We start from the raw sequence: 13110 nt of genomic DNA on the forward strand, positions 1-13110 counted from the left end.
CTCTAAACATCAAAAATGACAGCACCCTATTGAATACTATGCGAATGAAAATTTGCTATAACGTACGTATGTAAGACGGAGACAACACATGCGGGTGCGACGTCCTCTTAATCCGAGCTTTGTTACAGATAAGATTTTAGAATTATCGCTTCGAACGAAATCAAATTTACTACACGATGTATTATTAATCGCTATTATAAAAATTAAAAACCAATATTCATTTCAAAATCACATCGGTATATCCGGATTATCATTATAATATGCAAGTAAAAGTATTACACATAACATATAAAACAAATCTTATTAAAATACACTACTTGGAATCGTTTTACCAGGAATATCGTTATTAGAGATGGGAATTTTACCGTACATTTTTTTTCGGTAAATTTTACGTAAATATACGTAAATTGTTTAATACTATATAATATTTTTGTTTAGTTAATTTAATACGAACTCAATAACATTTTTATAACTAAGCTAACCATTGAACCAATGTCCATCCATGCACTCCTTACTACAAGTATTATATTTATATATATTATAATCAGGGCTAGGATTTGAATGCAATAAAAAATGGTAAAATATGCATTTATATTTTTATAAGATAAATACAAAAATATAGTTATAGAAAAAATATTTATTTGTTGGAATACATCAGTGATTGGCTGTTTATCTTAATATAATATAATTGAGATATTTAAAATAATAAAATAAAATGTATAACTCACATTCACTATGCGTGTTACATGCTACGACCACATATTTTTTTAAATTTTCGAAAATGAATGTCAAACTATTCAATCTTTTATCGCATACCTATTGTACCATAGGATTGTATTTATAAAAATAAAATTGATGTTTGACAAAAAAAACCAAATTTTATGAAATATACTATAAAACATGCATTTTTCGCATTCTTATAATCAAAATATGCAATAATATTCATTTTATTCAATATATGCAATAATATGCATTTCACCTAAATATGCAAAAACATGCAAAATAAAAATACTACCATTTATCTCATCATGAGGTGATTCATGGACATTACTGACAAACTCAATAATCAGAAGTCGCGAAAAAAACATGCTGTTGCATATAAATTCTAGCCCTGATTATAAGTATTTCAATACATAGTCGCACAAACGGGAGTGCCAGGGGGTGCTTAGCACTTAAGCTTTAACTTATATTAGTTGTATTGGACTAAAAATATTGTTTATAGTAAATCAGAGATGATAATGTTAAAAATTGTCTTAGTAATAATTATTTGCTGGAAGATCTCATGTGCATGATATAAATATAAGTAGGTACCTATATAACTAGTTGTATTTGTATTTATATGATGTATTGTGGAGATATGGATGTCACTATAGCGTTGTTGCGCATATGAAAACAATTTAAATGAGTGGTCACTCGAATTTTAAAACGGTAAAAAATATTTACCGGGCAAAAAAATTATCGTTAAAATGTACGTAAATTTACCTTACCGGGTTAGGTTAGGTTACCTTACCAGGTAAATTTACCGAGCTCCCATCTCCAATCGTTATATTATACGGCATCGTAATAAGCGAATTTTACTGTACATTAAACGTCTTATTTTATACTTGTTCATTTTTTTTATAAGGTTACTATATCCTTTTCGTTTCGCGTCTTTATTATGTGGGGCATAATATGTACTATGGCGAACAATTGTAACCGTTTATTAAACAATGCTAAATTTAAGAAACAATCTAAGGATATTTCTTTATAGCCAGTTAGATTCTTTAGATTGGATGTAATTTTATAATATTTTCTTCATTTTTTATTTTTCATTACAGATTCGATTTACATGAGGTTTTTCGTAAATTGTAGATCATTTTCAAATTAGAATATGAGTTACATAGCTACATACATGACAAAATATATACTTTGTCATGGTTACATACAACTAACTCTTCTGTCAATTCCGGAAAACTTGTATGTTTGATTGTAAAATAGAAATACACCCGATGGCCGTGGCGCCATCTGTTGGAATTTTATCGAAGTAATAATACTTTCCTTTTTTAGGAAGTAATACAATTTTTCTTTTCTATGGAACTCGCTATAATTTCCGATGATAAAAATCCAGTTGATTTTTAGTAGGTATCAGTAGTTTTGTAGAATAATGGCAAAAAAAAAATCAAATATTGGTAGATATACTATTACTAATAAAGCTCGGAGGAAACGATTAGCCAGAAAAGCTGCTACCCAAATGTCACCGGGATGTGATCGTAAAAAAAAAATCGGTAATAATCTCAATACTAATTTGTAATAAGTAATAACGTACAATAAACTATATTTTTAACAATTTCATTCTTTTCGTTTATTATTTTCAAGTTTAGAATTGAAACTGATTTGCACAAAAAGTGTTATTACACTTAAACCGAAGTATACACCAAACGCAGGTTGGATTTGTTCTCAAAGCTAGGTACACTGACTACGATTTTTTTTTATGTAGAGTGCTAAGGTTAAGGTCTGTATACTTCATACAAATGGCAAGACTTTTGTTTAGTACTTCAAATGGATGTGCTCAATATTTTAACTTGAAAAACAACACTATTTAATATGGCATAATATATTCACTTAAGCTACCCTGTATTTTTTTTTTTGAAACATAGGTACGTATTTCAAGTAGTTAAGAATGATGGTGCAAAAAACAATTGGGGACATCATTATTTTGGAAGTTATTCAAAATTTGCAATTTTACGTTTACACGCACAACACTGTATGTATTTTACTGTCGCGCCGAGCGCCTATAACAAATGTTGACATTTATTTTTACGTATAGTAAAAACGATGGTGAAGTCAGAATTTGGTGATCGATCTTAGTTCTGAAGTTTTAGCTATTTGAAGACTAATGAGACCCATCACCCATCCAAGGTGGTTTTACATAATAAGTCTAGGGATATTATCTATTTTAATAGAAATATATATATAACCATGAATTAAATTGTCGATTTATGCACGTAATTATAAGATTCCCAATTGAGGAGAATATAAGTTTTTTATATGTAATGGCATTGAATTATAATAATTTGGACCTAAATAATCGATGAATTTTTGACCAAAAGATTTTTTGTACCTAATAAATTATTTTGACATCTAAAGCCCCTATTCAATTTTAGATTTTGAGCGGAGCGAGGAAGCTATTGGTTTTACAATGGTGTTTATTTTTTTTTTATATATATCCTGTATACAAAATTTCTACCAGAAGGAGTGCTTTGATTTCAACTTATAATACCTTATCTTTTAAAAAATTAAATCAAGATGGTACTTTAGAGAGGTCATTTTTCGATTTTCTCAATAGTTATTAAATGCCACGGGAAAAACCACCGAAAAATTACGAAAAAACGCTTAAAATGGGATTTTAATTTCTAACGCTTTGTTTATCGCCATAAAAACGAATAAAAAATTATAATATTATAATATTTATTCAACTTACATGATAAAATAAATAATAACAATATAAAATATCCTGCAGACTGACAAACCGTCTCCGCTCAGAATCGTTTTTCTAATACAATCCATTATACAATGACTCACTTTTTTTTCTTATAGTTTCCACATCATAAAAAGATTCATCTTCCCACGTCACACCCGAAAACAATAGACATGTATCATCAGCATAACTTATGATTTGTCCATCAATTTTTAAATCACATATTGAATTAATATATATTGTATAATATGAACAATAACGACCCCAAGACACTACCTTGCGGTACTCCACAGTTAATACTCGTTTCTTCGCCTGTGGAGTTATTAATTTGCACTGTTTGTTTTCTGTTATTTAAATATCTTTTAAACCATTTCAAACTGCTATTTTTTAAACTAAAACTTCGTAAAATGTTACAAAGTTCAATATGGTTGACCGTATCAAAGGCTTTAGCTAGATCTATAAATTTTGCCATTGATTTATTGTTATAATATTGTCAAGCGCAGAATAAATTAATTTGCTCGCACTGTACAGTGCATTTTCTGTGCTCAATAAATATTAAATAGTAACATTACCATAGAAACTCGTTAAGAGGACGCCACAAGGACGGCCTGGGAGAAAAATGTAGGACGGGAAAATCACCCAGGCCCAAATTTGTATGTCTACTTCATAGTTTTTTTTTTTTTTGAGGGGGGGGTTTATAATTATTTATTTACCTATCTAACCTTTTAGTTTTTATTATATGTTATAGAAGAGCACAAAAAAGACAGTCCATAAATCAGTGTCAACATTTCAGTGTGACTGCCCATAAATATTTAAAATGCCTAGATACGCTTATCTATATTGTGTATTCTCTTAAAATAAGTTCAATTAACAAATTATTACATGCAATACCTACTTATTACTATGCAGCTTGATTGAAGCTGTTATAACAATTCGTAATTAATACAATTGATGGCCGCACGTGCGTTTCTAATACAAAAACATGTTTTATAGGAAAAACTCTCACGACCTGAAAAATAGTTGGTTTTCGTCCTTTTTTTTTAATTTAAAAGAAGACAACGTTTTGTAGGTAGGATCAGTCTGATTTTCAAAATTATAATTATATAGAAGTGAAAATATGCATTTGAATAATGCGCAATATTAGTTATTTTTAAAATCCATCTTTCTAACACTATTTAAAGTAAAATGAAAATTCGAGCTTTGATCCGACCAAAAAGTCTTTTAGATAAAAAAAAATAAAGTATGAAAAAATGTAGAGGGGACTCCGCTCGTCTGCACGAAGTAGTCACATTCTCACTAACGATCAGACGAAGATCGAAGCGTATATGAGTACACAATAATAATAATGCGTTTATGCGTCCCAAAATATACTAATCTTAAATACCTAAGTAATTATTATTGTTATTAATAAAAATTAGTAAGTATAGTAATAACTTATTGTATTAAGCGCATTTGGTTAAATATACGTAATCACCTAGTCCTCACTGGTCACCACAAAAGTCTTCGACAGTATAAAACTCCAAAACAACCAGGTATGCCTACTATATAATATTAGGATTTTCCTCTTGTAGTATTGCTTAGAATTAATACTAGTTAGTAAATTTTTTTATTATAAAGAAACACTAATTATTTTAAAAAATAATGTCATGCATCTATCAGGCCAATAGCAAGTTCCAATAAGTCAGGCCACCGGGAACTTCCCGGTATCCGGTGGGCCAGGGCGTCCCTGGAACGCCACACCCGCATGTGTTTCTCCGTCTTACAAACGCGTAACATACCAAATTTACGCTCAGAAATACAAGTTTTATGCCGTTAGCTTAAAAATTAGTGAATCGACCTATGATGAAAATTGATGGTAAAAATATTATCTATGTTTTGTTGGAATTTTTTTTATGATATTTCAGTTTTTAAGTAAGTTATAGCGTGTATAATAAATGTAAATTAAAAATGCTCATAACTCACTTAAAAACTGAATTATCGTAAAAAAACTTCCAACAATAAATGGATAATGTCCTTAGCATAAAGTTTCATAATAGGTCGATTCATTCTAATTTTTAATCTAACGGCATATAACTTGAATTTCTGAGCGTAAATTTGGTATGTTACGCACTTACGCGTTTTGTATGACGCGGAGACAACATGCGGGTGTGGCGTCCTCTTAATGTATTTTTATTGATCGTATGTTTTTATTTGATCAAAATGTTATTTCTTCAAATTTTGTTTGCGCTACAATAGTTACAACAAGACTCATCTTAATAAATAAAATTGTTTGAAATTTGTAATTATGACTTCGAATTATGAACACCAGAAAGCTTATCGCAAACGTAAATGCGTTATAGCCGATCGTCAAGAATTCGAGCAGTTTATAATCGGTACGCCATTCAGTTTTGTCAACAACTGATGGAGAAAAGTATGCCATATTTAAATCCCATCATCTAACTATGAAGGTGAAATAATGAAAACGCAAACGCGCCGAAGCTGCTTGTCACAAATATAAACAAGACAAACTAAAACGAGAACAACGAGCTCACGAAGACCCGCTGCCTAAACGTTTGAAACGTTTCGCGTCCGATCGTAACGTAGATGACATTAAGGAACATTACTTTTTCATGTAGCGGAGAAAATATCAAGTACAATGCCATGTGTCACATTTAATTCATTTTTTTTAAGTAAAACTTCTTTCCTGAGGTGTGGGTGGAAAAAAAATTGTATCGAAAAATGAAACGACACCTTTGATGCTAATTTTCTCGCAAACTACTCGACCGATCGTCTTAATTTTTTTTTAATGAAAGATCATATCACGGAGAAGGTTTCTATCGCTATAGCATTTGTCTAAGATAATTAATATTTGTGTTATCTATTAATTGAAATAAACGAGTAAATTGTACACCTATTTATGTATACACATTTGATTATCACTATAGTAACGAATAAAAAATAGTAATATAAGGACTACGCTAACTGCTCAGAATCAATTTCGTATATAATGGTTTATCATTGTATTCAAATATAACACATCCATTACAACTACTGTACAGCAGATCGGTACCAACTTGTCCACCTTTGGAAGTCAAACTTATTTCTTGTTTTTTTAATGAAAGATTATATCACGGAGAAGGTTCCTATCGCAATACCATTTGTCTAAGTTAATTGAGTTTTTTCTTACTGTTAATATTTTTGAGTTGTTGTATTATAGTTGTTTTATGAAAATAAAACGTAATATAGGTGGGTCAAAATGTAAGGCTAAACAGCTGCGTCTTTATAGATCGTTGAGCCCTAAAGACGACGGCGAATATTTTTCGCAAAATGATGATCGCAATATTAGTAGTATTGATATAATTCATCACGATGGTGGTGGTATAATTGTTAATAATAGTATTATAACTTTTGACGATATAGCCAAAACATTCACAGAACGTGTGCAGGCGTATAGAGCATGATAAATGGAAAATTTAAATTCATCGCAATCAAAATCACACCAAAAACAGTAGCAGAACGTGACACAGAGTATCGGCAAAGACAAACACAACAATTACATGGTGGTAAAAATCAAACACATAATAGTGATGAAAACAATGATATAAGTGATGATGAGGATGACGGGGAACGTGAAGTGTCCAATGAAAGTGATGGATCACTCGATGAAGATGATGATGATGATCCGAGACACAATGATGAACCTGTACCATACAGTTCTTTCTATAGTTTCCGTAAAGCTCATAGATACTTTTAAAAAAAAAGTATTTAATAATATGTCCAGTTACGCATGTTCTGTTTGCGATAGCTTATTGTATTGATTTTTCTCACTCTCTCCCTAATTCGCTTATAATTACTTAAAATTGGCCAAATTACTTATGAAAGAAGTTTTACTTCCTCAGAGTGTAATGGCGGGCTCACACACTCTCAATTTTTCTATTTTTGTTATGGTCTTCCTCTAAATAAACTTGAAGGAAAGAACTTTGGAAAATCACTAATTAACCTAGGTTTGTTGTTATAAGACAATCCTAGTAGGAAATAAAAAAAAAATCAGATTGATTATTATTATTACTTTCTAGGACAAGCTTTCAAATATTTGTCACCCTTTACAGGAATTTGATCTAGTTCGGTTATTTGGTTACTGCAATTTAAATTTATTATGAATCTTAAAAGGTTTCATAATAATCTACATAATATATTCTATTTTAAAGATGATAATTTACCTATTTATTTTTATTATGTGATAATTATACCTATTTATTACATTTACTTAATAAAAAATAATTATTATTATTTTATTTATTTTTTTAGTGACTATGATGAACAACCATGATGAAGGTTATAAAAATATGCTGGCTAGTTTCCGGACTAACGACTTGCAAACATTATTGGGAGCTTTTGGTCGAAATAAAGCAGGACGAAAATCTGAATTAAAAGATCGGGCACTTGAATTATTAAGAACTAGACCAACTGGCTTTAACCATGCGGCATATGTAGCAAAAATATATGAAATATATCGTTCCATGCAAACAGATATGCCTAATAATAATGATATTATGATGCGCAGCTTATTACAAACCCAACAGAGACAAATGATGACCATGGGGCAGATACAGGCTCCACAACAAAGAATGTACCAACAACCACCACAATATCCTCAACAGCCAATGCATATGACCCGAGCTGGATTACCACAGGTTATGCCCCAAATTCAAAGAGGGATTTATAGTAATTCAATTGGAGCAAATACTATGGCTAACAATAACATTCAATATATATCAGGCAGTTATCAGCCTTCTGGACCTCGTTCTATTACGTCATCTCATTTGTCCTCAAGTCAACAAATGACTGTGTCAGATCCATTGGGATATGATATGAAAGGATTGCCAGTTGGAAATAATTCTTATACTCCATCTCCTGAAGCTGTAGCCCTAATCAAGTTCAAAAAGTTACCATTTTACGAGGTAATTGACGAAGTTCATAAGCCGATTTTTCTAGCTGGCACAGACAGATGTACATTACAAAACTTTCCTAGAGGTAGCAATATATTTTATTATTTACCTTAAGTTAATTATATTTATAATAAGTATCTTATTTGTTTAGGTATGAAAGAATCGCAATTCAAACTTTTTTTGTCAGCCGAGAACATCAATATGGTTGCCATGAATCGTGATGTTTCCCCAGGAAAAAATGAGTATATTTATCAGTTCCAGATTCGGATTAGTCAGTTAGTGGAACCTATGAGTAATGAGGTAACAGATTTTATGCCTCTTGGACTACACATTCGGCTTGGTGTGAAAGCGTGTCCATTACCACCTACTGCTCCTAATACTCGGCCAGGAGCTGAATCTCGACGATCTCCAAGACCTATAAATTGCACTCAACTTGTCAAACTTTCTCCAATCACTCCCAACATGATCTATGTAAATTGGACTCCTGATGGAAAAAATTATGTTATGGCTATGTATCTTGTAAAAAGATTAACTTCAGAAACGTTGATACAAAGACTTCAGGATAAAGGAGGTAGGAGCTCAGAAGAGACCAAAAACTATATAATTAAAAAGTTAGCAGATGTGGATCCAGATTTGGCCACTACATCTTATCGATTTTCCTTGGTGTGTCCATTGGGTAAAATGAGAATGAAGATACCTGCAAAATCTATCCATTGTGATCATTTACAATGTTTTGATGCTAGCACATTTATTTTAATGAATGAGAAAAAGCCAACATGGATGTGTCCAACCTGTAATAAACCTTGTTTGTATGATGATATACAAATAGAAAATTATTTTTTGGAAGTTGTTTCAAGTCCAACACTCAAAGACTGCAGTAAGGAAATTGAAATTTTAGCTGATGGCACATGGATAGTTTATGAAGAAAATAAAGAGACAAAAACCACAAATAGTACTCCTGATGCAAAATTAAAACCTATTGATTCTGTGGATTTAGATAGCGATGAAGAAAAATCTGTTGATATGAAAGTAGAACATAACCCTGAAACTGTCAAACGCCAAGAAAATGAAAACTTGAACTTTGTCGATTTGACATTAAGTGACAGTGAAGAAGAACCACCAAAAGAAAAAGATAAACAGGAAAATGAGGCACAGGCCGCTGATGCTATACAACCAGTTGCTGTAGTTGATTTAAAACCACAAGCTCAAGTACAGCCGCAACAAGCTGTTACTAGTTCTGAGCAAGGAGTAGTAATTGAAATAGACAGTCCATCCCCTCCTTCAAGTCCTATCCCTACCACTGAAGCCTCCTAATTTTTATTATTATTGCAAGTAAAACAATTTTAAGATAATGTACTTTAATATTTTTATGATATATAAATTAGCATATAAGATAAAATTAATTCTTAAAATGTTATATTTAATAAATATTAAGATAATAATATAATAATATTCTTTTTTTATATTATTATAAATTATTTATTATTTTAATACAATTTTAATTTAATATAGTGACAACTGACAACGCACGCTCTGTAAAATACTACTTATGTCAGTGGTCTCTAACTCAAATTATCTACGAGCCTATATATTAATTATACATCAAAGGGTCGAGGGCAAAACACTTTTTTGCTCATCTTAATACTAAATCCAAAATAAACAAAATAAATGAAGACAGCATTTATTTATTTTATTTAGTATAGTATTTTTTTTAAATTAATATTATTATATTTATTCCTTCAAAAATAAAAAAAAAATGTGATTTGTAATACCTAGTATTAAATACAGTTAGAATCAGATAATATTATTATGATATAACTGTATAATACTAGGTATTATAAATCACATATTTATTTTTATTTAAAAAAATAAAATTTTAATTTTTGAAGAAATAATTTTTATTGTGGGCCATATTTTTGAGACTACTGATCTACATAATATTTGGCCAGGCAGGATATATATTCTATCTTAAGATAGAATACCCCAAACAGCGACCTGTTTCCATCCGGAAGTTTACATCTTCCTCATAATGGCATAATATGTGACCTGTGGAATTGGAAAAAATTTGTAGAACCAGTATATTCTACTTTGAGACAAAGATAAATTACAATATTATTCTTATAACCATAGTATTTTACTAAAACGAACAAGTACTTTTTTCACTTAAAATTCTTTAATTTTTTTGTACATAACCTATTCCAAAAGATATTATAAATATGAAATTTATGATCAAATTTCATATTATTCCTTGACATTTAAGTTCTATATGCTTGTCATCATACATTAATATATTATGGGTGACAATTCACCTGGATTTCTTATTAAAACTTATAATGTATTTGCTTAATATATTTTCATTTATATGGTGGTTTTAATGACTTATTTTGTAGGCACCTATCACCTGTACATGCTTTTTGTTTAAAACTAATTTCACAGTAGACAGTAGTCATTGAATATTGTTTTATTATCCACGCAATAATTAATCAGTATGTTTATGGAGTAGATACCAATTTATCTTCTGTAAGAAAAGGGTGAATAATGTTATTGTATAAATGTGGCTACTGGCTAGACAAAGGGTGGAATAATTGTAAGACATTTTAATTTAATTAAAATATTATTTGTAGTCTGTTAATAGTTATATCTTAAATGAAGAACCAATAAGAAAAATTGTTATAATTACAGTAAAAGTGATGTAAGCAACATGTCAATGGCTGGCCCACTCACCAACATTAGGTAACTCAAAAAGTTTTTGTTATGTATAAGCACGGTTTTAAATTGAGTTAAGATAAATTTTGCTTTGGCTCCAAAACTTTACTCAATCGTTAGTTATATGTGTAAAAATAAATAGAAGTTTTACAACAGCAGTATATATTCTCTTACAGAATAAAACATTGACAACGTATGACACTACACAAAAGAGTGAAGAACAACATTTATATCCTGATCATGTGATAGTAAATGTTGATTTTGGATGTCAAGTATTCACAGCTATTCTTGCTTTCACACATATTCTTGGACATATTCAGGGTTGTTTCTACCATATAACTAAATCAGAGTTTAATCAAACCTATCGGAAAGTACAAAAGTTAGAACTACAGACACAATATAGAGAAGATTAAAACTTAATTTAATTTTGTTGAAAATTTGATAGTTTGGCATTCTTACCTGCTTGAAGCACCAACGATGGTATGGCATATTTAAAAAATATTGTTCTTGGGGATGCTGAAACTTTGATACAGCGTATCTAAGTGGCAAGTACAGGCAAGTTAAGAAATTGTCCACCTAATGTATGAAACGTAGGTAGACGAATAAACTTTTAATGATAATGAATGTACAAACAATTCAACCGAAGGATAGAATAATAGTAGGTCAAACACATTCAACAATTTGGACTACCTATTATAGGTAAGATAAGGTTATGCCAATGATACATAATAAAAGTCTTAATATTTGTACCTAATGTCCTAATTGTCTTATTATAAATTTTAAAGAAATTGTACATCACAATTATAATAAATAAATAATACGTGAATTTACGCATGAATTATGTTATCTTAAAAGGAAATTTAATTTCATTGAGCAAAAAATACAACGTAGCAAGATTCTTAAACAAATTTATTAGTGTACGAGCTCTGATAACGAATGGCCCTTTTCGCCTCCCATCGACGCACTTTTTTCGACATCAAATATACGATCTTTCTTCCTATGGTATCTGTAGTCCGTGTTTTCTTGATTATACAAGATTTCATTCTTTCACTTCGGAAATGAGTTTTTCTATGTTGATTGACGACATAATTCTTTTGAAATTTTAAAATAGTTACCTTCTTATGTTGGATGATGATGTTATGTTATTTTTTAAACGTCATCACTGGACAAAGAAAGGTTGACGATTGAGGTGGTTCTAGTCGGTCATTTTCTAAGGAGTAAGAAATAGGCAATTATGTGGCAAGTAAAACCGTGCGGATTTTGATTTTCATACCTTTTTTAGATAATTTTTGTGAACAACTAAATGACAGATTTTTGAACCATAAATCATTATTAAAACAATTTACTTGTTTAATAAATGCAAACGAGAAAAATGAGACCGAATTTAAAGAGCTTTTAAAGACATATTCTGCAGATATTGAAGCTGATGAAGTATCTGCAATTGGCGAGTTTACAATATGGCATCAACAGGTGAAAAACAAAAACCCTAAAAATGCTACGGAAGCATCCATTTATTCCAATGAAGAAATATTTCCTACTGTTCATCAACTTTTAAAAATATTGATTACCTTACCAGTAACCACTGCAAGCAGTGAAAGATCTTTTTCCTCATTACGGCGTTTAAAAACATATTTGAGGAACACAACTGGTGAAAATCGGTTGAACGACCTTAGCAGTTATGAATATTCATCGGGTTTTAGTCGTAACCACTGACTCAGTGCCGCAATAACCGGGTGTGTTGCGTGTGTCAAACACACGGGCCCAGGGCCCCAACCCATAATGGGGGGGGGGGGGGCCAAAGATAAAAATTTTAAAATATTATATAGAAAGAAAAAAATAAAACCATTTTGTTATAATAATAGTTAGGTACTAATAAAGATTGAACAATAGATCGGTTTTGTTTTGTACACAACTATACATCATTATCATACATCAACGTTTCTTTTGCAGCCTGTATAAGTTGTATAACCGAAATTCAAAATAGAAAAATAAAACTAAAAAGGTGGGTAAGTGAATGTC

The 13110-nt window shown here is 30.5% G+C and overlaps 1 protein-coding gene across 7 annotated transcripts in view; it reads left to right on the forward strand.

The window, feature by feature from the left end:
* The window catches only part of LOC100165658 (E3 SUMO-protein ligase PIAS2), a 13451-nt gene extending 3386 nt beyond the window's left edge, over nucleotides 1-10065 (forward strand). Inside the window, exons 1-6 of one of the 7 annotated variants that reach the window (XM_029490376.1) lie at nucleotides 2143-2264; nucleotides 2361-2446; nucleotides 2637-2743; nucleotides 2807-2898; nucleotides 7745-8470; nucleotides 8537-10065. In XM_029490376.1, the coding sequence (XP_029346236.1) occupies nucleotides 7750-8470; nucleotides 8537-9699 (1884 nt within the window). In that variant the 5' untranslated portion in view covers nucleotides 2143-2264; nucleotides 2361-2446; nucleotides 2637-2743; nucleotides 2807-2898; nucleotides 7745-7749 and the 3' untranslated portion in view covers nucleotides 9700-10065. Of the gene's footprint in view, nucleotides 1-2069; nucleotides 2265-2355; nucleotides 2447-2636; nucleotides 2744-2806; nucleotides 2899-7744; nucleotides 8471-8536 lie in introns of those variants that run through there. The other 6 variants (XM_029490378.1, XM_029490377.1, XM_029490375.1 and 3 more) reach the window with 6 other exon arrangements.
* Nucleotides 10066-13110: the final 3045 nt, after the last annotated feature.

Source organism: Acyrthosiphon pisum, chromosome A2 (assembly GCF_005508785.2).
Source record: "Acyrthosiphon pisum isolate AL4f chromosome A2, pea_aphid_22Mar2018_4r6ur, whole genome shotgun sequence".
Lineage (NCBI taxonomy): Eukaryota > Metazoa > Arthropoda > Insecta > Hemiptera > Aphididae > Acyrthosiphon > Acyrthosiphon pisum.